Below are 27,772 nucleotides of genomic sequence, written 5' to 3'. Positions count from 1 at the left end.
AAATGCTGAATACAACAGGTGTAGACCTTACAGTGAAATGCTGAATACAACAGGTGTAGACCTTACAGTGAAATGCTGAATACAACAGGTGTAGACCTTACAGTGAAATGCTGAATACAACAGGTGTAGACCTTACAGTGAAATGCTGAATACAACAGGTGTAGACATTACAGTGAAATGCTGAATACAACAGGTGTAGACCTTACAGTGAAATGCTGAATACAACAGGTGTAGTAGACCTTACAGTGAAATGCTGAATACAACAGGTGTAGTGACCTCACAGTGAAATGCTGAATACAACAGGTGTAGACCTCACAGTGAAATGCTGAATACAACAGGTGTAGTAGACCTCACAGTGAAATGCTATACAACAGGTGTAGTAGACCTTACAGTGAAATGCTGAATACAACAGGTGTAGTAGACCTTACAGTGAAATGCTGAATACAACAGGTGTAGTAGACCTCACAGTGAAATGCTGAATACAACAGGTGTAGTAGACCTTACAGTGAAATGCTGAATACAACAGGTGTAGACCTTACAGTGAAATGCTGAATACAACAGGTGTAGACCTTACAGTGAAATGCTGAATACATCAGGTGTAGACCTTACAGTGAAATGCTGAATACAACAGGTGTAGACCTTACAGTGAAATGCTGAATACATCAGGTGTAGACCTTACAGTGAAATGCTGAATACAACAGGTGTAGACCTTACAGTGAAATGCTGAATACAACAGGTGTAGACCTTACAGTGAAATGCTGAATACAACAGGTGTAGACCTTACAGTGAAATGCTGAATACAACAGGTGAAGTAGACCTTACAGTGAAATGCTTACTTACAGGCTCTAACCAAGAGTGCAAAAAAGGTGTTAGGTGAATAATAGGTAAGTAAAGAAATAACAACAACAGTAAAAAGACAGTGAAACATAACAGTAGCGAGGCTATATACAGTAGAGAGGTTATATACAGTAGAGAGGTTATATACAGTAGAGAGGCTATATACAGTAGAGAGGCTATATACAGTAGTGAGGCTATTTACAGTAGAGAGGCTATATACAGTAGAGAGGCTATATACAGTAGAGAGGCTATATACAGTAGAGAGGCTATATACAGTAGAGAGGCTATATACAGTAGAGAGGCTATATACAGTAGAGAGGCTATATACAGTAGAGAGGCTATATACAGTAGAGAGGCTATATACAGTAGTGAGGCTATATACAGTAGAGAGACTATATACAGTAGCGAGGCTATATACAGTAGAGAGGCTATATACAGTAGTGAGGCTATATACAGTAGAGAGACTATATACAGTAGCGAGGCTATATACAGTAGAGAGGCTATATACAGTAGTGAGTCTATAACAGTAGAGAGGCTATATACAGTAGCGAGGCTATATACAGTAGAGAGGCTATATACAGTAGCGAGGCTATATACAGTAGAGAGGCTATATACAGTAGAGAGGCTATATACAGTAGAGAGGCTATATACAGTAGAGAGGCTATATACAGTAGCGAGGCTATATACAGTAGAGAGGCTATATACAGTAGTGAGGCTATATACAGTAGAGAGACTATATACAGTAGAGAGGCTATATACAGTAGAGAGGCTATATACAGTAGCGAGGCTATATACAGTAGAGAGGCTATATACAGTAGAGAGGCTATATACAGTAGAGAGGCTATATACAGTAGAGAGGCTATATACAGTAGAGAGGCTATATACAGTAGCGAGGCTATATACAGTAGAGAGGCTATATACAGTAGCGAGGCTATATACAGTAGAGAGGCTATATACAGTAGAGAGGCTATATACAGTAGCGAGGCTATATACAGTAGCGAGGCTATATACAGTAGAGAGGCTATATACAGTAGTGAGACTATTTACAGTAGGGAGGTTATATACAGTAGAGAGGCTATATACAGTAGCGAGGCTATATACAGTAGAGAGACTATATACAGTAGAGAGGCTATATACAGTAGAGAGGCTATATACAGTAGAGAGGCTATATACAGTAGCGAGGCTATATACAGTAGAGAGGCTATATACAGTAGTGAGGCTATATACAGTAGAGAGACTATATACAGTAGAGAGGCTATATACAGTAGAGAGGCTATATACAGTAGCGAGGCTATATACAGTAGAGAGGCTATATACAGTAGAGAGGCTATATACAGTAGAGAGGCTATATACAGTAGAGAGGCTATATACAGTAGAGAGGCTATATACAGTAGCGAGGCTATATACAGTAGAGAGGCTATATACAGTAGCGAGGCTATATACAGTAGAGAGGCTATATACAGTAGAGAGGCTATATACAGTAGAGAGGCTATATACAGTAGAGAGGCTATATACAGTAGAGAGGCTATATACAGTAGAGAGGCTATATACAGTAGAGAGGCTATATACAGTAGAGAGGCTTTATACAGTAGAGAGGCTATATACAGTAGAGAGGCTATATACAGTAGAGAGGCTATATACAGTAGCGAGGCTATATACAGTAGAGAGGCTATATACAGTAGCGAGGCTATATACAGTAGAGAGGCTATATACAGTAGAGAGGCTATATACAGTAGCGAGGCTATATACAGTAGAGAGGCTATATACAGTAGAGAGGCTATATACAGTAGGGAGGCTATATACAGTAGAGAGACTATATACAGTAGAGAGGCTATATACAGTAGAGAGGCTATATACAGTAGAGAGGCTATATACAGTAGGGAGGCTATATACAGTAGAGAGGCTATATACAGTAGAGAGGCTATATACAGTAGAGAGGCTATATACAGTAGGGAGGCTATATACAGTAGAGAGGCTATATACAGTAGAGAGGCTATATACAGTAGTGAGGCTATATACAGTAGTGAGGCTATATACAGTAGAGAGGCTATATACAGTAGAGAGGCTATATACAGTAGTGAGGCTATATACAGTAGAGAGGCTATATACAGTAGAGAGGCTATATACAGTAGTGAGGCTATATACAGTAGAGAGGCTATATACAGTAGAGAGGCTATATACAGTAGAGAGGCTATATACAGTAGAGAGGCTATATACAGTAGCGAGGCTATATACAGTAGAGAGGCTATATACAGTAGTGAGGCTATATACAGTAGAGAGGCTATATACAGTAGCGAGGTTATATACAGTAGAGAGGCTATATACAGTAGAGAGGCTATATACAGTAGAGAGGCTATATACAGTAGAGAGGCTATATACAGTAGCGAGGCTATATACAGTAGAGAGGCTATATACAGTAGTGAGGCTATATACAGTAGAGAGGCTATATACAGTAGCGAGGCTATATACAGTAGAGAGGCTATATACAGTAGAGAGGCTATATACAGTAGAGAGGCTATATACAGTAGAGAGGCTATATACAGTAGAGAGGCTATATACAGTAGTGAGGCTATATACAGTAGTGAGGCTATATACAGTAGAGAGGCTATATACAGTAGAGAGGCTATATACAGTAGAGAGGCTATATACAGTAGTGAGGCTATATACAGTAGTGAGGCTATATACAGTAGAGAGGCTATATACAGTAGAGAGGCTATATACAGTAGTGAGGCTATATACAGTAGAGAGGCTATATACAGTAGAGAGGCTATATACAGTAGAGGCTATATACAGTAGCGAGGCTATATACAGTAGAGAGGCTATATACAGTAGAGAGGCTATATACAGTAGAGAGGCTATATACAGTAGCGAGGCTATATACAGTAGAGAGGCTATATACAGTAGTGAGGCTATATACAGTAGCGAGGCTATATACAGTAGAGAGGCTATATACAGTAGAGAGGCTATATACAGTAGCGAGGCTATATACAGTAGCGAGGCTATATACAGTAGAGAGGCTATATACAGTAGAGAGGCTATATACAGTAGTGAGGCTATATACAGTAGAGAGGCTATATACAGTAGAGAGGCTATATACAGTAGTGAGGCTATATACAGTAGTGAGGCTATATACAGTAGAGAGGCTATATACAGTAGAGAGGCTATATACAGTAGAGATGCTATATACAGTAGCGAGGCTATATACAGTAGCGAGGCTATATACAGTAGGGAGGCTATATACAGTAGTGAGGCTATATACAGTAGAGAGGCTATATACAGTAGAGAGGCTATATACAGTAGGGAGGTTATATACAGTAGAGAGGCTATATACAGTAGAGAGGCTATTTACAGGAGAGGCTATATACAGTAGAGAGGCTATATACAGTAGTGAGGCTATATACAGTAGAGAGGCTATATACAGTAGAGAGGCTATATACAGTAGTGAGACTATTTACAGTAGGGAGGCTATATACAGTAGGGAGGCTATATACAGTAGAGAGGCTATATACAGTAGAGAGGCTATATACAGTAGCGAGGCTATATACAGTAGAGAGGCTATATACAGTAGAGAGGCTATATACAGTAGAGAGGCTATATACAGTAGAGAGGCTATATACAGTAGGGAGGTTATATACAGTAGAGAGGTTATATACAGTAGAGAGACTATATACAGTAGAGAGACTATATACAGTAGAGAGGCTATATACAGTAGGGAGGCTATATACAGTAGAGAGGTTATATACAGTAGAGAGGCTATATACAGTAGAGAGGCTATATACAGTAGAGAGGCTATATACAGTAGAGAGGTTATATACAGTAGCGAGGCTATATACAGTAGAGAGGCTATATACAGTAGAGAGGCTATATACAGTAGCGAGGCTATATACAGTAGAGAGGCTATATACAGTAGAGAGGCTATATACAGTAGTGAGGCTATATACAGTAGAGAGGCTATATACAGTAGAGAGGCTATATACAGTAGAGAGGCTATATACAGTAGAGAGGTTATAAAAGTAGCGAGGCTATATACAGTAGTGAGGCTGTATACAGTAGTGAGGCTGTATACAGTAGTGAGGCTATATACAGTAGTGAGGCTATATACAGTAGAGAGGCTATATACAATAGAGAGGCTATATACAGTAGAGAGGCTATATACAGTAGAGGCTATATACAGTAGAGAGGCTATATACAGTAGTGAGGCTATATACAGTAGAGAGGCTATATACAGTAGAGAGGCTATATACAGTAGAGAGGCTATATACAGTAGAGAGGCTATATACAGTAGTGAGGCTATTTACAGTAGAGAGGCTATATACAGTAGAGAGGCTATATACAGTAGAGAGGCTATATACAGTAGAGAGGCTATATACAGTAGTGAGGCTATTTACAGTAGAGAGACTATATACAGTAGAGAGGCTATATACAGTAGAGAGGCTATATACAGTAGAGAGGCTATATACATTAGTGAGGCTATATACAGTAGTGAGGCTATTTACAGTAGAGAGGCTATATACAGTAGTGAGACTATATACAGTAGGGAGGCTATATACAGTAGGGAGGCTATTTACAGTAGAGAGGCTATATACAGTAGAGAGGCTATATACAGTAGAGAGGCTACATACAGTAGTGAAACTATTTACAGTAGCGAGGCTATATACAGTAGAGAGGCTATATACAGTAGAGAGGCTATTTACAGTAGAGGCTATATACAGTAGCGAGGCTATTTACAGTAGCGAGGCTATATACAGTAGCGAGGCTATATACAGTAGCGAGGCTATATACAGTAGAGAGGCTATATACAGTAGAGAGGGTATATACAGTAGAGAGGCTATATACAGTAGAGAGGCTATATACAGTAGTGAGACTATTTACAGTAGCGAGGCTATATACAGTAGCGAGGCTATATACAGTAGCGAGTCTATTTACAGTAGCGAGGCTATATACAGTAGGGAGGCTATATACAGTAGCGAGGATATTTACAGTAGCGAGGCTATATACAGTAGGGAGGCTATTTACAGTAGCGAGGCTATATACAGTAGAGAGGCTATATACAGTAGCGAGGCTATATAGAGTAGCGAGGCTATATACAGTAGAGAGGCTATATACAGTAGAGAGGCTATATACAGTAGGGAGGTTATATACAGTAGAGAGGTTATATACAGTAGAGAGGCTATATACAGTAGCGAGGCTATATACAGTAAAGAGGCTATATACAGTAGCGAGGCTATATACAGTAGCGAGGCTATATACAGTAGAGAGGCTATATACAGTAGAGATGCTATATACAGTAGGGAGGCTATATACAGTAGCGAGGCTATATACAGTAGCGAGGCTATATACAGTAGCGAGGTTATAAAAGTAGCGAGGTTATAAAAGTAGCGAGGCTATATACAGTAGCGAGGCTATATACAGTAGCGAGGCTATATACAGTAGAGAGGCTATATACAGTAGAGAGGCTATATACAGTAGAGAGGCTATATGCAGTAGCGAGGCTATATACAGTAGAGAGGCTACATACAGTAGAGAGGCTATATACAGTAGAGAGGCTATATACAGTAGAGAGGCTATATACAGTAGAGAGGCTACATACCGTAGAGATGCTATATACAGTAGAGATGCTATATACAGTAGAGAGGCTACATACAGTAGAGATGCTATATACAGGCACCGGTTTGTCAGGCTGATTAGTCAGGCTGATTGAGGTAGTATGTACATGTAGATATGGTTAAAGTGACTATGCATATATGATAAACAGAGAGTAGCAGCAGTGTAAAAGAGGGGTTGGGGGGGGCACACAATGCAAATAGTCCAGGTAGCCATTTGATTACCTGTTCAGGAGTCTTATGGCTTTGGGGTAAAAACTGTTGAGAAGCCTTTTTGTCCAAGACTTGGCACTCCGGTACCGCTTGCCATGCGGTAGTAGAGAGAACAGTCTATGACTGGGATGGCTGGGGTCTTTGACAATTTTTAGGGCCTTCCTCTGACACCGCCTGGTGTGGAGGTCCTGGATGGCAGGCAGCTTAGCCCCAGTGATGTACTGGGCCGTACGCACTACCCTCTGTAGTGCCTTGTGGTCAGAGGCCGAGCAATTGCCGTACCAGGCAGTGATGCAACCAGTCAGGATACTCTCGATGTTGCAGCTGTAGAACCTTTTGAGGATCTCAGGACCCATGCCAAATCTTTTTAGTTTCCTGAGGGGGAATAGGCTTTGTCGTGCCCTCTTCACGACTGTCTTGGTGTGATCGGACCATTCTAGTTTGTTGTTGATGTGGATACCAAGGAACTTGAAGCTCTCAACCTGCTCCACTACAGCCACGTCGATGAGAATGGGGGTGTGCTCGGTCCTCCTTTTCCTGTAGTCCACAATCATCTCCTTAGTCTTGGTTACGTTGAGGAATAGGTTGTTATTCTGGCACCACCCGGCCAGGTCTCTGACCTCCTCCCTATAGGCAGAGACTAAACACACAGCACTGCCTAATATAGTCCTCTTTCATTGGTTGACCAGGGCTGTCCTTTAACACAGAGCTCTGTAATTGGTTCATGGTCTAACATCCTGTTGTGTGATTGGTTGTTTCAGGCGAGGAGTAAGACAGGGCTGATTGGCTACGTCCCAGAGAAGTATCTTCAGTTCCCCACCTCTAGCAGTCTACTGAGCATGCTCCAGTCTCTCGCTGCGCTGGACACACGCTCACACACCTCCTCCAACTCCACCGAGCCAGAGATACACACAGGCAGCATCAACGGAGACGCCAGCTGTAAGAACACACACACACATGTCCACCACTACACACACACATGTCCACCACTACACACACACATGTCCACCACTACACACACACATGTCCACCACTACACACACACATGTCCACCACTACACACACACATGTCCACCACTACACACACACATGTCCACCACTACACACACACATGTCCACCACTACACACACACATGTCCACCACTACACACACACATGTCCACCACTACACACACACGTACACCACTACACACACACATGTCCACCACTACACACACACATGTCCACCACTACACACACACATGTCCACCACTACACACACACGTACACCACTACACACACACATGTCCACCACTACACACACACATGTCCACCACTACACACACACATGTCCACCACTACACACACACATGTCCACCACTACACACACACATGTCCACCACTACACACACACATGTCCACCACTACACACACACATGTCCACCACTACACACACACATGTCCACCACTACACACACACATGTCCACCACTACACACACACATGTCCACCACTACACACACACATGTCCACCACTACACACACACATGTCCACCACTACACACACACATGTCCACCACTACACACACACATGTCCACCACTACACACACACATGTCCACCACTACACACACACATGTACACCACTACACACACACATGTACACCACTACACACACACATGTACACCACTACACACACATGTCCACCACTACACACACACATGTACACCACTACACACACACATGTACACCACTACACACACACATGTCCACCACTACACACACACATGTCCACCACTACACACACACATGTCCACCACTACACACACACATGTCCACCACTACACACACACATGTCCACCACTACACACACACATGTCCACCACTACACACACACATGTCCACCACTACACACACACATGTCCACCACTACACACACACATGTCCACCACTACACACACACATGTCCACCACTACACACACACATGTCCACCACTACACACACACATGTCCACCACTACACACACACATGTACACCACTACACACACACATGTCCACCACTACACACACACATGTACACCACTACACACACACATGTACACCACTACACACACATGTCCACCACTACACACACACATGTACACCACTACACACACATGTCCACCACTACACACACACATGTCCACCACTACACACACACATGTCCACCACTACACACACACATGTCCACCACTACACACACACGTACACCACTACACACACACATGTACACCACTACACACACATGTACACCACTACACACACACACATGTCCACCACTACACACACACATGTACACCACTACACACACACGTACACCACTACACACACACGTACACCACTACACACACACACATGTCCACCACTACACACACATGTCCACCACTACACACACATGTACACCACTACACACACATGCACAAAAACTAGGCAAATACAAACCCTCTCAAAGACTTCAGACACATTTCCAACTTGTTTGTCAGATCAAGACATTGATGGGGAGAAGAAAACAAAGATCTGAACCCAATGTGTGTTAATTAACTTCAATAGGTTCAAGCCTCATGGATTGTTCCAGAATTCAATAATAATCCTCCTCTCACTCTCCTCTCTCATCTCCCCAGTGAGTTTTGTGAGGGCGCTGTATGACTACGATGGTCAGGCGGATGAGGAGCTGTCCTTCCCAGAGGGGGCTGTCATCCGTCTGCTTAACAGAGACACCCAAACGGACGATGGCTTCTGGGAGGGAGAGTTCAACGGTCGAGTGGGAGTCTTCCCTTCTGTACTGGTGGAGGACCTCACGGAGAGCAGAGAGAACAGAGCAGACACACTGGTACACACACACACACACACACACTGGTACACACACACACACACACACACACTGGTACACACACACACACACACACACACACACACACACACACACACACACACACACACACACACACACACACACACACACACACACACACATGGTACACGCACACACACACACTGGTACACACACACACTGGTACACACACACACACACACACACACACACACACACACACACACACACACACACACACTGGTACACACACACACACACACTGGTACACACACACACACACACACACTGGTACACACACACACACACACACACACTGGTACACACACACACACCTGGTACACACACACACACACACACACACACACACACCTTGAACACACACTGGTACACACACACACACACACTGGTACACACACATACACACACACACACACACACACACACACACACACACAAGGTACACACACACAAATGCATGCACCCTAGTGCTGAGCGATTAATCAACATTCCGATTATTTTTTATTTTTTTTAAACAACTAATTGACCGAAGTAGGTTAAATTATTTGAATTACATTTCCTTCAGTTCTTTGTTTCTGTGTGCTCAATGCACACATCGCACAGTTTGTCTAGCGATAAATCAGATCCCGCCGGGACTGTGCGACGTTGTCGTTTCCAACAGGACAGTATTCTATATATTGTGGCAAAGAAGGTTGTCGAGTGATAAATGGCAGATATGTGAGGGCAGAACTAATAAACGGGCTCTGCCCGATCACTAAAATGGCCACCCCGATCAGAACTACAGATCACAAAATGGCCGAGGTCGTCGAGACCATCGTACTCAACCAGTTTCAGCGAGGTCTACCCCTAGAAGTACGACGATGGGTTGGCCAGAACGAGGTACTTTCCGCCGACCATCTCGTGGGCCTGGTTGAACGGTATTGTACGGCAGGAACAGCTGAGCAGGCGCAGGAGGAAAGATTCCCATTCCCCAGGCCTGGGCGAACCAGCAGACAGGGTAAGACTGTCCCAACAGGTGGAGGGGGAGGAGAGCAGCGTGGGGCCATGAGGAAAGAATCAGAATCGGGCCGAGACACTAAGGGAAAAACCGGAAACCGGGACTGGGGGTCGAGGAGGTCTCCCCCCCGGAACCCTATTATCTGTTACAATTGTAATCGACCGGGACATATTGCAGCCTACTGCCCTATTAAAGAAGAGCCAATGCAATGTAACCTCGGTGAAAAAGATGAGATATGGTATGCATGTCCCGTGGTAACCACTGTACTTGAAAGATCAAGAAACAAACATATGTGCAGGGTGAAGGTTGAAGGGAAGGAGGTTGAAGCACTACTGGATTCCGGCAGAATGCTAACCCTGGTCGTTGCAAACCTAGTGCCGACGCATAAACTGGATACAAGTCAGGATATCAGTGTTACGTGCATTCATGGGGATACCCGTCTGTACCCCACAGCATTAGTGAGCATACAAACAGAGGACGGTCTGCTGGATTATGAGGTCGGCGTGGTCCCAAAGATGCCATATGATGTAATATTGGGTAGATACTTTCCTAACTTTGCGAAGTTAGGTCAAAAGAACGGCATATTTGAGAAGCCAACAACCCTGACCAAGCAGGAAGAAGCATGGGGCCTTCAACCAAGGCCAAGAAAAGAGGTCTCCCAGGGGCCAACCTCACAGGTACTAGTAGGGGAGGATGAGGATGAAGTGGCAAACCTCGTTGATAATGAACAGCCCAGTACTAGTGGGGCTGGGGTCGATCTGAATCCAGAGGACGACTATCTAGAACCAGCAGACCTGGCAGGGTCCATGACTAATTTCGGGACGGCCCAACACCAGGATCCAACCCTGCAGCAAGCCAGAGCAGACGTGCAGGTCGTAGATGGTACTCCCATAAATGATAGGATGATGCCTAATAGTTTTCCCCACTTCATCATGAAAAATGGTTTGATGTACAGAGTCTCAAAAATAGGGCTTGATGTGGTGGAACAGTTGTTGGTCCCCACCCGGTACAGGAAGACAGTACTGGATCTAGCTCATGGGCACATTCTGGGTGGACACCTTGGTATCGATAAAACCCAAGACCGGATTGTAAGGAGGTTTTACTGGCCAGGAATTCAGGCTGAAGTGGCTCGGCATTGTGGAGAGTGCCCGGAGTGCCAGGTAACAGCTCCCCGACCAGCGTTTAGAAGCCCGTTAGTGCCACTCCCCATAATCGAAACGCCATTTGAGAGGATAGCGATGGACATAGTGGACCCACTACCCAAATCTGCCAGAGGGCACCAATACATTCTGGTCATTCTAGATTATGCCACTCGCTACCCAGAAGCCATTCCCCTTCGGACAATGGCTTCCAAAAATATCGCCAAGGAACTAGTGCTATTGTTCACCAGGGTTGGGGTCCCAAAGGAGATCCTTACTGACCAGGGGACCCCCTTTATGTCCCGCCTTATGGCGGACCTTTGTAAATTGTGGCAGGTGAAACAGTTGAGGACATCGGTTTACCATCCACAGACGGACGGGCTGGTTGAGAGATTCAACCGGACCCTGAAGTCAATGCTCAGGAAGGTAATCGACAAGGATGGGAAAAACTGGGATTGCATGTTGCCATATCTGATGTTTGCCATTAGAGAGGTTCCTCAAGCCTCGCTGGGGTTTTCTCCCTTTGAGCTGGTATATGGGAGGCACCCCCGGGGAATCTTAGACATCGCCCGGGAAACCTGGGAACACCAATCCACCCCGTATACTAGTGTCATAGAGCACGTCACGGCAATGCAAAACAGGATAGCCACAGTCATGCCCATCGTCAGAGAGCACATGAGACAAGCACAAGAGCACCACAACTATCTTATAACCGGCAGGCTACCCTGAGGGAATTTCAACCGGGAGATAAGGTGTTAGTGCTGATCCCCACGGTAGAGTGCAAACTACTAGCCACATGGAAAGGACCATATGAAGTACTGGAGAGAATAGGAGAAGTTAATTATCGGATCCGACAGCCAGGTCGACGGCCCCAGGAACAGATCTATCACATAAACCTGTTAAAAGCATGGAGAGAGAGAGAAACACTAATGGTCACGTACCCCACACACACTCAGGAGACAGCTGAAGTAAATATTTCACCTACTTTGTCCCCAGCACAAGTACAGGAAGTAAAGACCCTGATCCAGAAAAACAGAGATGTGTTTTCAGAAGTACCCGGCCGAACTGAGGTTACAGCTCATGATATCGTTTCCCTACCCGGGAGAAAAGTGAGCATGAGGCCATATCGGGTACCCGAGGCTCGACAGGCAGCGATTAGAGCAGAGACGGAGAAAATGTTGACAGCTGGAGTGATCGAAGAGTCACATAGTGAGTGGTCTAGCCCAATTGTGATGGTCTCCAAGCCCGATGGGTCTTTGCGGTTCTGTAACGACTTTCGGAAGGTAAATGAAATCTCCAAGTTTGATGCCTACCCCATGCCCAGAGTAGACGAACTACTGGAGAAAATTGGTAAAGCTCGGTACATTACGACCCTGGACCTGACAAAAGGGTACTGGCAAATTCCTCTGACCCCCAGGGCCAAAGAAAAGACAGCCTTTGCAACCCCTGACGATTTGTTTCAATACACCGTCATGCCATTCGGCCTACACGGGGCCCCAGCCACCTTTCAACGGCTCATGGACAAGGTCCTAAAACCGCACCAAACATACGCCGCAGCTTATTTAGATGACATGGGGATCTACAGCCCAGATTGGGAATCCCACTTACCCCGGGTACAGGCGGTGTTAGACGCCCTTAGAAAGGCAGGGCTCACGGCGAACCCTGCCAAGTGTTATGTGGGGTTAGAGGAAACGGAGTATCTGGGATACACAGTGGGAAGAGGATTAATCAAACCCCAACGTAAGAAGGTGGAGGCAATTAGAGAATGGCCAAAACCAGTAAATAAGAAGCAGGATCGAGCCTTCCTAGGGCTGACCGGGTACTACCGGAAGTTCATCCCAAGTTATGCCACAGTGGCCGCCCCACTCACCGACATGACTAGAGCCAGAGGGCCAAACATGGTCAAGTGGGATGAAAGGGCCGCCAAAGCATTTAGGACATTACAGGAGGCCCTCTGCTGTAATCCAGTGCTGGTGGTACCAGATTTTGAGAGAGAGTTTGTGGTTCAGACGGATGCTTCAGAGGTCGGCTTGGGAGCAGTGCTGTCCCAAGAGGTAGAAGGGGTGGAACACCCCATCCTGTTTTTAAGCAGGAAGCTGGAACCACGGGAAACCAACTACTCAGTTGTTGAGAAAGAGGCGCTGGCAGTAAAGTGGGCTATGGAAAGCCTGAAATACTACCTGCTGGGGCGCCACTTCACCCTCATCAGTGACCATGCACCACTCACCTGGATGTATAGGGCTAAAGAGAAGAACGCTCGGGTGATGCGGTGGTTTTTGAGTCTCCAACCGTTTCACTTTGACTTGAAACACAGAGCAGGAAAGGAAATGGGAAATGTGGATGGGTTATCCCGCATGCACGCATATTTTGCTGCGGTAGCCCGACCTAGGGGGTCGGATCTAGGGGGGAGATGTGTGGCAAAGAAGGGGGTCGAGTGATAAATGGCAGATATGTGAGGGCAGAACTAATAAACGGGCTTTGCCCGATCACTAAAATGGCCACCCCGATCAGAACTACAGATCACAAAATGGCCGACTGCCAAAACTACAATTCCCAGAAGCAAGGGGAACCCTCAGAAGGTGGAGCCGACCCACAGATAAAAGGTCAAGAAAAACCAGGAAGAGAGAGAGAGGGCGGGATGGATCTATGAACCATACAGAAAGAGACAATCTACATTGGCTGGATTTACCGTGTACGAGCTGGACTGTTTTGGACTTACCTGTTGGCGTTTAGACCTGGACCTACCGAGAACCAGATTTGTGTACCGAACCCTGCTATCCTTGACCTTACCTGCGGCCTGGGTGGACCAGGACAGCGAAACAAACACACAGGTACTGTCATGTTCGAAATAACTTTCATTCTGGGCTGACTTTGGTGACAGTTTCCCACTTAATTTGTGACAAACGCTCCTAACTTTGAAGAGGTTTGCCACAATATTTTAGCACTATAATGAGTGTAATCCATTGCAGAGGTAGAGTTCTGGTCTGTGTTTTATTTTACACCTGCTACCGAGGAGGCAGGAGAATGTTCCAGCTGCCGGAGGTATCTCTGCTGGACAATACACAAAGGGATTGATAGTTGGTATTCAGCAGTCATAAAAGTATACCTTATTTACAATTGAGTTATTTAGCAGACGCTGTTTTACAGTAGTGAGTGGATACATTTTCATTTGTTCTGGTCCCCCGGGGGAATCGAACCCACTTTGAAGAACTACTAAATTAGTGATTTTGTCAGACAGCATATGCAGCAGCTCAAAAAAGATCAGATGATGACTTGGAATGAAATAATAAAGTTATCAAATAAACGAATGTAATATACACAACAACGGACATATTTTATTAAAGTAAAGTCATGTGAATAAATTATGGTTATATCTTATATCTAGTCTCATATCTCCCTCTCTAACTTTAATTAAGCATCAGCTGTCAGAGCAGCTTACCGATCACTGTACCTGTACACAGCCAATCTGTAAATAGCACACCCAACTACCTCATCCCCATATTATTACTTACCCTCTTGCTCTTTTGCACCCCAGTATCTCTACTTGCACATCATCATCTGCACATCTATCACTCCTGTGTTAATGCTAAATTGTAATTATTTCGCCTCCCTACTCTTCTACATTTGCACAAACTGTACATAGATCTTTCTATTGTGTTATTGACTGTACGTTTGTTTATGTGTAACTCTGTGTTGTTGTTTATGTCGCACTGCTTTGCTTTATCTTGGCCAGGTCACAGTTGTAAATGAGAACTTGTCCTCAACTGGCCTACCTGGTTAAATAAAGGTGAAATAAAAGTAAAATAAATGCTTAATGAGTGATTAGCAGTAATGGACAGTCACTACCATCGTGGGACTTGTATTCATTATTTTATTCTGTGTTGTTACAGCATTCAACCCCAAAATGACCTACATCGAAAACCGAATCCATCGAACCGACTTCACTAATGCACACATACGCACAGCTGTATATTTGGGTCCATGATGAAACATGGCGTCCAGTAATGTCTGTCTGTTATGTGTAGTTAGTTCTGTGATTGGTTTAGGAGTGGTCCTATCCTTCCTGGAGGGTAGCAGTAGCTGTTTACTGTAGATAACCGTGTGTTTAGATCTACTTCAACCCTCTGAGAATAACAGCTCTGTTATCTTGGTTTGGCCTGAAAGGTATGTCTCCTGGCTATCTTCCCAATGCCAGGGTTGTGGGTTCGATTCCCACACGGGAACAGTATGAAAAATATATGCACTCACTACTGTAAGTCTCTCTGGATAAGAGTGTCTGCTAAATGACTCACTACTGTAAGTCTCTCTGGTTAAGAATGTCTGCTAAATGACTCACTACTGTAAGTCTCTCTGGATAAGAGTGTCTGCTAAATGACTCACTACTGTAAGTCTCTCTGGATAAGAGTGTCTGCTAAATGACTCACTACTGTAAGTCTCTCTGGATAAGAGTGTCTGCTAAATGACTCACTACTGTAAGTCTCTCTGGTTAAGAGTGTCTGCTAAATGACTCACTACTGTAAGTCTCTCTGGTTAAGAGTGTCTGCTAAATGACTCACTACTGTAAGTCTGTCTGGATAAGAGTGTCTGCTAAATGACTCACTACTGTAAGTCTGTCTGGATAAGAGTGTCTGCTAAATGACTCACTACTGTAAGTCTGTCTGGATAAGAGTGTCTGCTAAATGACTCACTACTGTAAGTCTGTCTGGATAAGAGTGTCTGCTAAATGACTCACTACTGTAAGTCTGTCTGGATAAGAGTGTCTGCTAAATGACTCACTACTGTAAGTCTCTCTGGTTAAGAGTGTCTGCTAAATGACTCACTACTGTAAGTCTGTCTGGATAAGAGTGTCTGCTAAATGACTCACTACTGTAAGTCTGTCTGGATAAGAGTGTCTGCTAAATGACTCACTACTGTAAGTCTGTCTGGATAAGAGTGTCTGCTAAATGACTCACTACTGTAAGTCTCTCTGGATAAGAGTGTCTGCTAAATGACTCACTACTGTAAGTCTCTCTGGTTAAGAGTGTCTGCTAAATGACTCACTACTGTAAGTCTGTCTGGATAAGAGTGTCTGCTAAATGACTCACTACTACAGATTGAAACCACTGGGAAGGATCTTGTTTATCAACTCAACATTCATGAATCTCATTAGAAAACAGTCTAGGACTTGGTATATAACTGCCATAGTTTTTTTAAATATGATCATCATTGTTTTAAAACCATTACTTAATGGACAACATTAAAGTGTCTGCTAAATGACTCACATGTAAATGTACAAAATGATTGGAAGGACCAGTGATATTGATAGTGTTTTCAATGATTATGAATAAGTCACAATATGCAGAATCTGTGAAAGATGATTGACATTGTCCTCCAACCCCCAATTTTGACTTTGTTTCCCTCCTCTGTCTCTTCCAGATCTCTCCATCTTCGAGGCTGCCCTCCTCGTTGCCCCCCCTCCCTCTGTATGACCAGCCCCCCTGCAGCCCCTACGCCACCCCAGACACCCCTACCCCTCCGCCCCTCCCTCGATCACCCTCTGTCAATGGGGAACACAAGCCACCTCCCACAACGTACAAGGGACCCACTCACAGTAAGAGAGTGAACAAAGCTGGGTTTATAGGTCTTACACATGTAAGGGACCCACTCACAGTAAGAGAGTGAACAAAGCTGGGTTTATAGTTCTTACACATGTAAGGGACCCACTCACAGTAAGAGAGTGAACAAAGCTGGGTTTATAGGTCTTACACATGTAAGGGACCCACTCACAGTAAGAGAGTGACCAAAGCTGGGTTTATAGTTCTTACACATGTAAGGGACCCACTCACAGTAAGAGAGTGAACAAAGCTGGGTTTATAGTTCTTACACATGTAAGGGACCCACTCACAGTAAGAGACTGAACAAAGCTGGGTTTATAGTTCTTACACATGTAAGGGACCCACTCACAGTAAGAGAGTGAACAAAGCTGGGTTTATAGTTCTTGCACATGTAAGGGGCCCACTCACAGTAAGAGAGTGAACAAAGCTGGGTTTATAGGTCTTACACATGTAAGGGACCCACTCACAGTAAGAGAGTGACCAAAGCTGGGTTTATAGTTCTTACACATGTAAGGGACCCACTCACAGTAAGAGAGTGAACAAAGCTGGGTTTATAGTTCTTACACATGTAAGGGACCCACTCACAGTAAGAGAGTGAACAAAGCTGGGTTTATAGTTCTTACACATGTAAGGGACCCACTCACAGTAAGAGAGTGACCAAAGCTGGGTTTATAGTTCTTACACATGTAAGGGACCCACTCACAGTAAGAGACTGAACAAAGCTGGGTTTATAGTTCTTACACATGTAAGGGACCCACTCACAGTAAGAGAGTGAACAAAGCTGGGTTTATAGTTCTTGCACATGTAAGGGGCCCACTCACAGTAAGAGAGTGAACAAAGCTGGGTTTATAGGTCTTACACATGTAAGGGACCCACTCACAGTAAGAGAGTGACCAAAGCTGGGTTTATAGTTCTTACACATGTAAGGGACCCACTCACAGTAAGAGAGTGAACAAAGCTGGGTTTATAGTTCTTACACATGTAAGGGACCCACTCACAGTAAGAGAGTGAACAAAGCTGGGTTTATAGTTCTTACACATGTAAGGGACCCACTCACAGTAAGAGAGTGACCAAAGCTGGGTTTATAGTTCTTACACATGTAAGGGACCCACTCACAGTAAGAGAGTGAACAAAGCTGGGTTTATAGTTCTTACACATGTAAGGGACCCACTCACAGTAAGAGAGTGAACAAAGCTGGGTTTATAGTTCTTACACATGTAAGGGACCCACTCACAGTAAGAGAACGACTGTAAATATTACACTTACAAAAGTTCCAAAAGAATAAAGACATTTCAAATGTCATGTCTTTATACAGTGTTGTAACGATGTGCAAATAAACATAAATATGGGTTGTATTTACAATGGTGTTTGTTCTTCACTGGTTGACCTTTTCTTTGTCTCTCTCTCTGTCTCGCTCTCTCTGTCTCGCTCTCTCTGTCACTCTCTGTCTCTCTCTCTTTCTCTCTCTGTCTCTCTCTCTTTCTCTCTCTGTCTCTTCCTCTCTGTCTTCCTCTCTGTCTTCCTCTCTGTCTTCCTCTCTTTCTCTGTCTCTCTCTCTCTCTCTCTCTCTCTCTCTCTCTCTCTCTCTCAGATCATAGTCCAGTGTCTCCAGAGTTCTCCCAGCCCTCCCGGTTCACTCCCGACGGAGGCATGAGCAAAATACGACCTGTAAGCCACCCCAAAACCGCAGCCTAGATCAAGCCCAGTATTGAGAGAAGCAGTGTGAATTTAAAATCATTGAGGCAACAGTGCTGCATGTGTGTTAAATGACCCTCCCCCTCTCTCCCCTCATAGGTCCGTGCAGCACCTCCGCCCCCCAAGCAGAAACCTCGCAAACAGACAGAGAAGACTGAGGAGGTGGAGATCACACTGGTGTGACAGACAGACAGAGAAGACTGAGGAGGTGGAGATCACACTGGTGTGACAGACAGACAGAAGACTGAGGAGGTGGAGATCACACTGGTGTGACAGACAGACAGAGAAGACTGAGGAGGTGGAGATCACACTGGTGTGACAGACAGACAGAGAAGACTGAGGAGGTGGAGATCACACTGGTGTGACAGACAGACAGAGAAGACTGAGGAGGTGGAGATCACACTGGTGTGACAGACAGACAGAGAAGACTGAGGAGGTGGAGATCACACTGGTGTGACAGACAGACAGAGAAGACTGAGGAGGTGGAGATCACACTGGTGTGACAGACAGACAGAGAAGACTGAGGAGGTGGAGATCACACTGGTGTGACAGACAGACAGAGAAGACTGAGGAGGTGGAGATCACACTGGTGTGACAGACAGACAGAGAAGACTGAGGAGGTGGAGATCACACTGGTGTGACAGACAGACAGAGAAGACTGAGGAGGTGGAGATCACACTGGTGTGACAGACAGACAGACAGAAGACTGAGGAGGTGGAGATCACACTGGTGTGACAGACAGACAGAAGACTGAGGAGGTGGAGATCACACTGGTGTGACAGACAGACAGAGAAGACTGAGGAGGTGGAGATCACACTGGTGTGACAGAGGGACAGCAGAGCACAGACCAGGATGACTGAACTTTGAACTGGGCTTCACCTCTAAGCTTTGAACCCTGGAACTCCCCTTCACTCCCCCCTACCTCCCTCCACTGGGAAGAAACATGGTTCTGTCTCCAAGCAACAAGGAGCAGAAGCCCCTCCATCCCTCCTCACCCCTCCTCTTCCTCTGTGTCAGACTTTCTGTCTGTTGCCTTAACTTTTCTCTCATCTGGCAGCCATTGTGAATGAAAGGAATTCAACGGGAGGAGGAGGAAAAGGAGAAATGCTGAGGTGGAGAGTTGCAATGAGTTTTATCTGCTATGTGAGCAGTTTCCCCTGTCCTTGCCATATATAGTCATATCATACGTATTTAATGTGTGTTAGTACAGTACATTACTGTTGTCATAGCAATGTTCTGAATTATGCACAACGTTTCATATTAGCCTAAGCCGCTGAATGGAGTATCTATTTTTCTATGTAGTAGAAGTTTATCCATCTGTCAACCTGGAAGAGCATGGTACATGCAGTTAAAGAGAGAGGGGGGAGATGGGGAGAGAGAGAGGGGGAGATGGAGGGGGAGAGAGAGAGGGGGAGATGGAGATGGGGAGAGAGGGGGAGAGAGAGAGGGGGAGAGATATAGAGAGGGGTGAAATGGAGAGAGGGGGGAGAGAGAGGGGGAGATGGGGAGAGAGAGGGGGAGATGGAGAGAGAGGGGGAGATGGGGAGAGAGAGAGGGGGAGAGATATAGAGAGGGGTGAAATGGAGAGAGGGGGAGAGAGAGGGGAGATGGGGAGAGAGAGGGGGAGATGGAGAGAGGGGGGAGACAGAGGGGGAGATGGGGAGAGAGGGGGGGAGAGATATAGAGAGGGGTGAAATGGAGAGAGAGGGGGAGAGATATAGAGAGGGGTGAAATGGAGAGAGGGGGGAGAGATGGAGATGGAGAGAGAGAGGGGGAGATGGGGAGCTGGAGAGGGAGAGAGATGGGGAGCTGGAGAGAGAGAGAGGGAGGGGGAGCTGGAGAGAGAGGGAGGGGGAGCTGGAGAGAGAGGGAGGGGGAGCTAGAGAGAGAGGGATGGGGAGCTAGAGAGAGGGGGAGAGATGGGGAGCTAGAGAGAGGGGGAGAGATGGGGAGCTGGAGAGAGAGGGGGAGATGGGGAGCTGGAGAGAGAGGGGGAGATGGGGAGCTGGAGAGAGAGGGGAGAGGGGAGATGGAGAGAGGGGGCTGGATCCTCCCTGAATGTTCTCTAACACCTCCCTCCATCTCTCTCTCCTTCTCTTTTTTCTCAAACAGCCAGTTCTGTCTATTTGCAGTTTGACACACACACACACACGTCTTCTTCGCTTCAGTCTCTGATGAACAGCGTGTGTTTGTATCACTAATATTTAGTGAATTGGAAGCGCAGTGCAGAGGAGACAGTGGACGTGCTGTAAGAGATGGGGTTAAATGTTTGGTGTTGTTCAGCTCTGGCTGTACCCTCTGTCAGGCTTCTGTTTATCCTTCAGATACCTGCTCATCTTTCTCTCTGCTCTATCACTGCTGGAGTCTGACTGAGTGGGATGTTTTAGGTTGAGTGAGTGGGATGTTTTAGGTTGAGTGGGTGGGATGTTTTAGGTTGAGTGGGTGGGATGTTTTAGGTTGAGTGGGTGGGATGTTTTAGGTTGAGTGGGTGGGATGTTTTAGGTTGAGTGGGTGGGATGTTTTAGGTTGAGTGGGTGGGATGTTTTAGGTTGAGTGAGTGGGATGTTTTAGGTTGAGTGAGTGGGATGTTTTAGGTTGAGTGAGTGGGATGTTTTAGGTTGACTGAGTGGGATGTTTTAGGTTGAGTGGGTGGGATGTTTTAGGTTGAGTGGGTGGGATGTTTTAGGTTGAGTGAGTGGGATGTTTTAGGTTGAGTGGGTGGAATGTTTTAGATTGACTGAGTGGGATGTTTTAGGTTGACTGGGTGGAATGTTTTAGGTTGACTGAGTGGGATGTTTTAGGTTGACTGAGTGGGATGTTTTAGGTTGACTGGGTGGGATGTTTTAGGTTGACTGAGTGGGATGTTTTAGGTTGAGTGGGTGGGATGTTTTAGGTTGAGTGGGTGGGATGTTTTAGGTTGAGTGGGTGGGATGTTTTAGGTTGAGTGGGTGGGATGTTTTAGGTTGAGTGGGTGGGATGTTTTAGGTTGAGTGGGTGGGATGTTTTAGGTTGAGTGGGTGGGATGTTTTAGGTTGAGTGGGTGGAATGTTTTAGGTTGACTGAGTGGGATGTTTTAGGTTGACTGGGTGGGATGTTTTAGGTTGACTGGGTGGGATGTTTTAGGTTGACTGAGTGGGATGTTTTAGGTTGACTGAGTGGGATGTTTTAGGTTGAGTGGGTGGGATGTTTTAGGTTGAGTGGGTGGGATGTTTTAGGTTGAGTGGGTGGGATGTTTTAGGTTGAGTGGGTGGGATGTTTTAGGTTGACTGAGTGGGATGTTTTAGGTTGAGTGGGTGGGATGTTTTAGGTTGACTGGGTGGGGAGACTGTATTTAATCGACTGAATGAACGAACCCAGAGGTCCACCCGAAAAGAAGGGAGTAGAAGACAACATCACCACAGAGGACAACGTAACCAGAGGAGATGGACAACGTAACCAGAGGAGATGGACCACAGAGGACAACGTAACCAGAGGAGATGGACAACGTAACCAGAGGAGATGGACCACAGAGGACAACGTAACCAGAGGAGATGGACAACGTAACCAGAGGAGATGGACAACGTAACCAGAGGAGATGGACAACGTAACCAGAGGAGATGGACAACGTAACCAGAGGAGATGGACAACGTAACCAGAGGAGATGGACCACAGAGGACAACGTAACCAGAGGAGATGGACAACGTAACCAGAGGAGATGGACCACAGAGGACAACGTAACCAGAGGAGATGGACAACGTAACCAGAGGAGATGGACAACGAACCAGAGGAGGACAACGTAACCAGAGGAGATGGACAACGTAACCAGAGGAGATGGACAACGTAACCAGAGGAGATGGACAACGTAACCAGAGGAGATGGACAACGTAACCAGAGGAGATGGACCACAGAGGACAACGTAACCAGAGGAGATGGACAACGTAACCAGAGGAGATGGACCACAGAGGACAACGTAACCAGAGGAGATGGACAACGTAACCAGAGGAGATGGACAACGTAACCAGAGGAGATGGACAACGTAACCAGAGGAGATGGACAACGTAACCAGAGGAGATGGACCACAGAGGACAACGTAACCAGAGGAGATGGACAACGTAACCAGAGGAGATGGACCACAGAGGACAACGTAACCAGAGGAGATGGACAACGTAACCAGAGGAGATGGACAACGTAACCAGAGGAGCTGCACCACAGAGGACAACGTAACCAGAGGAGAAGCTTTCTGTCATATTTTTTGTGTGTTCCTATTTGAAGACTGGAGCCATGCTTTTGTTATTTAAACCAGGAAGTTTATTTAGTTTCAATAACCTTTGTTTTGTTGTGATTCCACGTCCTACCCACTGACCACCTCAAACTAACAATCAATTAAACAATCAAATCACTTTGACTGATATGTTGACCACCTCTCTACTGAGCCCCTAAAGTTCCTGATGAGGTAGAGCTCAGAAATGGTCTGGTCTAACCTCTAACCTTTCAGTTTCACCCTTGAACTTTGACATATGATGTCCTGTAGATTTTGAAAGCCCTTCAGACTGATTAATCAGCTCCTAACATATCGCACAGCTATTGGCTTGCACATTTCAAACCTGCCACACTGATAGGGTATACTACTACACAAGAAACTACCGTATAGAAGATTCAACTACACTGAACAAAAATACAAAACACAACATGCAACAATTTCAAAGATTTTACTAACAGTTCATATAAGGAAATCAGTCAATTTAAATACATTTGTTATGCCCTGATATATGGATTTCACATGGCTGGGAATACAGATATGCATCTGTTGATCACAGATACCTTGGTCTGCAGTTGGATATACTGAGGCCAGTTGGACATAGTGCCAAATTCTATCAAACGACTTTGGAGGAGACTTATGGTAGAGAAATTAATATTCAATTCTCAGGCAACAGCTCTGGTGGACATTCCTGCAGTCAGCACAGCACATTTTAGAGTGGCCTTTTGTCCCCTGCACAAGGTGCACCTGTGTAATGATCATGCTGTTTAATCAGCTTCTTGATATGCCACACCTGTCAGGTGGATGGATTTTCCTGGCAAAGGAGAAATGCTCACTAACAGATTTGTAAGAAGAAAAAAAATGCGTAAAAAGCTTTTTGTGTGTATGGAACATTTCTGGGATCTTTTATTTCAGCTAATGAAACATGGGACCAACACTTTACATGTTGCACTTATATTTTGATTCAGTGTAGACACCCTGTGGGGTTGTACCTTACCGTAGGTCAGTGTAGACACCCTGTGAGGTTCTACCTTACCGTAGGTCAGTGTAGACACCCTGTGAGGTTCTACCTTACCGTAGGTCAGTGTAGACACCCTGTGAGGTTCTACCTTACCGTAGGTCAGTGTAGACACCCTGTGGGGTTGTACCTTACCGTAGTTCAGTGTAGACACCCTGTGAGGTTGTACTTTACCGTAGGTCAGTGTAGACACCCTGTGGGGTTCTACCTTACCGTAGGTCAGTGTAGACACCCTGTGGGGTTGTACCTTACCGTAGTTCAGTGTAGACACCCTGTGAGGTTGTACTTTACCGTAGGTCAGTGTAGACACCCTGTGAGGTTGTACTTTACCGTAGGTCAGTGTAGACACCCTGTGAGGTTGTACTTTACCGTAGGTCAGTGTAGACACCCTGTGAGGTTGTACTTTACCGTAGGTCAGTGTAGACACCCTGTGAGGTTGTACTTTACCGTAGGTCAGTGTAGACACCCTGTGAGGTTGTACTTTACCGTAGGTCAGTGTAGACACCCTGTGAGGTTGTACTTTACCGTAGGTCAGTGTAGACACCCTGTGAGGTTGTACTTTACCGTAGGTCAGTGTAGACACCCTGTGAGGTTGTACTTTACCGTAGGTCAGTGTAGACACCCTGTGAGGTTGTACTTTACCGTAGGTCAGTGTAGACACCCTGTGAGGTTGTACATTATCCATTACCAGCCCCTTCAAGCAGGCCTTCTTAAACCCAACCTAGGGAGACATCATAGCACTCGATTTGTTTTATTCACCTGTTTCTATTTCTGTAGTTTTTTTAGTGTTGCTCTCTGATTCTGGCTGCATCTCCCTAACCTCGGGGCCCTAACCTCAGGGCCCTAACCTCGGGGCCCTAACCTCTGACCCTGTATCGTGTTCTACAGAAGCCAGGGAACCATTTGGTCTGCTACTTTAGAATGATGTTATTAAAAAAATACAAATAAAGTTATTTGAATTATGAAACAATTGAAGGAATATTGAATGAACCTTGGAGATAATGTGGATTTGTTAGTTTTAGGTGGTGTGTGAGTTTTGAGTGATTTATAATGCGAGGGGAGTTAGGATACGGTCCTATCTGTACTTGGCTAGTTTGGTCTGCTCTAAACAACACCCTCTCTGAGATCTTTATAATGTTTCTCAAACTTGTTTAGAAGTTTCTGGTTTACATCAACGTCCTCCATCTTGTCAGAAAGCTGTTCTCACCCACAGAGCAAGCCAACACTTTATTACAATACGGGTGATGTTACGGTTCATCTCTCTGGCCAAATACAGCTCTGTAATCTCCCTGTGGAACAGTCCTGTGTCCCTGTAGGTTTAGTTTATAGTTTTGATTTGGAGATGTTTCTGAGCTGCTAAATCAGTGTAGTTGAACAACAGGTCTTCTCTTCTGACTTGCCACGGTGACAACATTGAGAACAGGTGAAAAATCCTTTCTGCATATTATTATTGGCTGTAAAAAAAAAAAATGTGTTTGTGTACAAATGTTCAATAATAAAACGGATGGAAAAATGCATATTATTTTGCCTTTTTGTTCTTCACAGTAAACTTATAAGACAGTACAGTATCTGTCTAGTCTGTGTGTGAGTGGGGGGATGTGTTCATTATCAAGAACAGCATCAGAAGGCAGTTTCCTGATGGGAACAGCAAGGAGGAGAGATGGGGCGAGGGAGAATCGTTTAGGCAGGACTCAACACTCTAATCAGTACTTTCCATATATTGTCTTTTTTGTCCCGTGGGAATGCTATTTTCAGTTGATATCTTATTGTTACATCTGACAGACTCATGGAGGACTGACGAACAGCCTGGTGTCTAATCCAGAATGAAGAGCAGGTCTGATTGGAGATTGGATATAACCAGTGTGTGTTCTAGACTGTTGTTGAGCGCATGGCTCTGAGAGAAAGTGTGTTTCCCAGTTTAAGGGAGCACCGCAGACACACACGGACTGGACTTCAGGGTGAGAGGTCACCTCTGTTTTGATGTTGGAATGGATGTTATGCTGTAGGAAGGTCTTGTTTATATTGTCCAGTATCATGGCAGTTGGTGAACTATTCAGTACCACTCATGGAATGACACAGAGTGTGAGACATTTACATTTTACCAGACACTCTGATCCAGAGCAACTTGCAGGATCATTTAGGGTTAAGTGTCCTGCTAAAGGAGGCATCAACAGATTTGTTTCACATAGTCAGCACAGGGATTCAAACCAGTGACCTTTCGGACCTAGGCTACCTGCCACCTACAGCCTCTACAGAAGACTGCCTTTAGGAGGAGTTCAACTCAACACATTCTACTGTTCAGTGATAGAGGATGTTCAGTGATACTGTTCAGTGATAGAGGATGTTCAGTGATAGAGGATGTTCAGTGATACTGTTCAGTGATAGAGGTTGTTCAGTGATACCGTTCAGTGATAGGGGATGCTCAGTGATACTGTTCAGTGATACTGTTCAGTGATAGAGGATGTTCAGTGATAGGGGATGTTTAGTGATAGAGGATGTTCAGTGATAGAGGATGTTCAGTGATAGAGGATGTTCAGTGATACTGTTCAGTGATAGAGGATGTTCAGTGATACTGTTCAGTGATAGAGGTTGTTCAGTGATACTGTTCAGTGATAGGGGATGTTCAGTGATAGAGGATGTTCAGTGATAGAGGTGGTTCAGTGATACTGTTCAGTGATAGAGGATGTTCAGTGATACTGTTCAGTGATAGAGGTTGTTCAGTGATACTGTTCAGTGATAGGGGATGTTCAGTGATAGAGGATGTTCAGTGATACTGTTCAGTGATAGAGGATGTTCAGTGATAGAGGATGTTCAGTGATAGAGGATGTTCAGTGATACTGTTCAGTGATACTGTTCAGTGATAGAGGATGTTCAGTGATAGGGGATGTTCAGTGATAGCGGATGTTCAGTGATACTGTTCAGTGATAGAGGATGTTCAGTGATAGAGGATAGAGGATGTTCAGTGATAGAGGATGTTCAGTGATACTGTTCAGTGATACTGTTCAGTGATAGAGGATGTTCAGTGATAGAGGATGTTCAGTGATACTGTTCAGTGATACCGGATGTTCAGCGATACTGTTCAGTGATAGAGGATGTTCAGTGATACTGTTCAGTGATAGAGGTTGTTCAGTGATATTGTTCAGTGATAGGGGATGTTCAGTGATAGAGGATGTTCAGTGATAGAGGTTGTTCAGTGATACTGTTCAGTGATAGAGGATGTTCAGTGATACTGTTCAGTGATAGAGGATGTTCATTGATAGAGGATGTTCAGTGATACTGTTCAGTGATACTGTTCAGTGATAGAGGATGTTCAGTGATACTGTTCAGTGATAGAGGTTGTTCAGTGATAGAGGATGTTCAGTGATAGAGGATGTTCAGTGATAGAGGTTGTTCAGTGATACTGTTCAGTGATAGAGGTTGTTCAGTGATAGAGGATGTTCAGTGATAGAGGATGTTCAGTGATAGAGGTTGTTCAGTGATACTGTTCAGTGATAGAGGATGTTCAGTGATACTGTTCAGTGATACTGTTCAGTGATAGAGGATGTTCAGTGATAGGGGATGTTCAGTGAT

At 45.0% G+C, this 27,772-nt stretch overlaps 1 protein-coding gene across 9 annotated transcripts in view; it reads left to right on the top strand.

Annotated features, from left to right (window-relative positions):
- The window catches only part of LOC106581366 (F-BAR and double SH3 domains protein 2), a 110,962-nt gene extending 85,243 nt beyond the window's left edge, over positions 1-25,719 (top strand). For 3 of the 9 annotated variants that reach the window (XR_006761038.1, XR_006761032.1, XR_006761039.1), the window contains 6 exons: positions 7,415-7,592; positions 9,293-9,501; positions 17,074-17,248; positions 18,844-18,920; positions 19,047-20,090; positions 21,060-25,719. Coding sequence is in view for 1 of the 9 variants with exons in the window: in XM_045704021.1 (XP_045559977.1) it covers positions 7,415-7,592; positions 9,293-9,501; positions 17,074-17,248; positions 18,844-18,920; positions 19,047-19,130 (723 nt within the window). In the remaining 8 variants the exon portion in view is untranslated. Of the gene's footprint in view, positions 1-7,414; positions 7,593-9,292; positions 9,502-17,073; positions 17,249-18,843; positions 18,921-19,046; positions 20,295-21,059 lie in introns of those variants that run through there. The other 6 variants (XR_006761035.1, XR_006761037.1, XR_006761034.1 and 3 more) reach the window with 6 other exon arrangements.
- The last annotated feature ends 2,053 nt before the right edge of the window (positions 25,720-27,772 follow it).

The sequence above is a fragment of the Salmo salar genome, chromosome ssa20, assembly GCF_905237065.1.
Source record: "Salmo salar chromosome ssa20, Ssal_v3.1, whole genome shotgun sequence".
NCBI classification, from domain to species: Eukaryota; Metazoa; Chordata; class Actinopteri; order Salmoniformes; family Salmonidae; genus Salmo; species Salmo salar.
The sequence above is the reverse complement of the archived record's forward strand: the minus strand, read 5'-3'. Positions and strand labels throughout refer to the sequence as shown.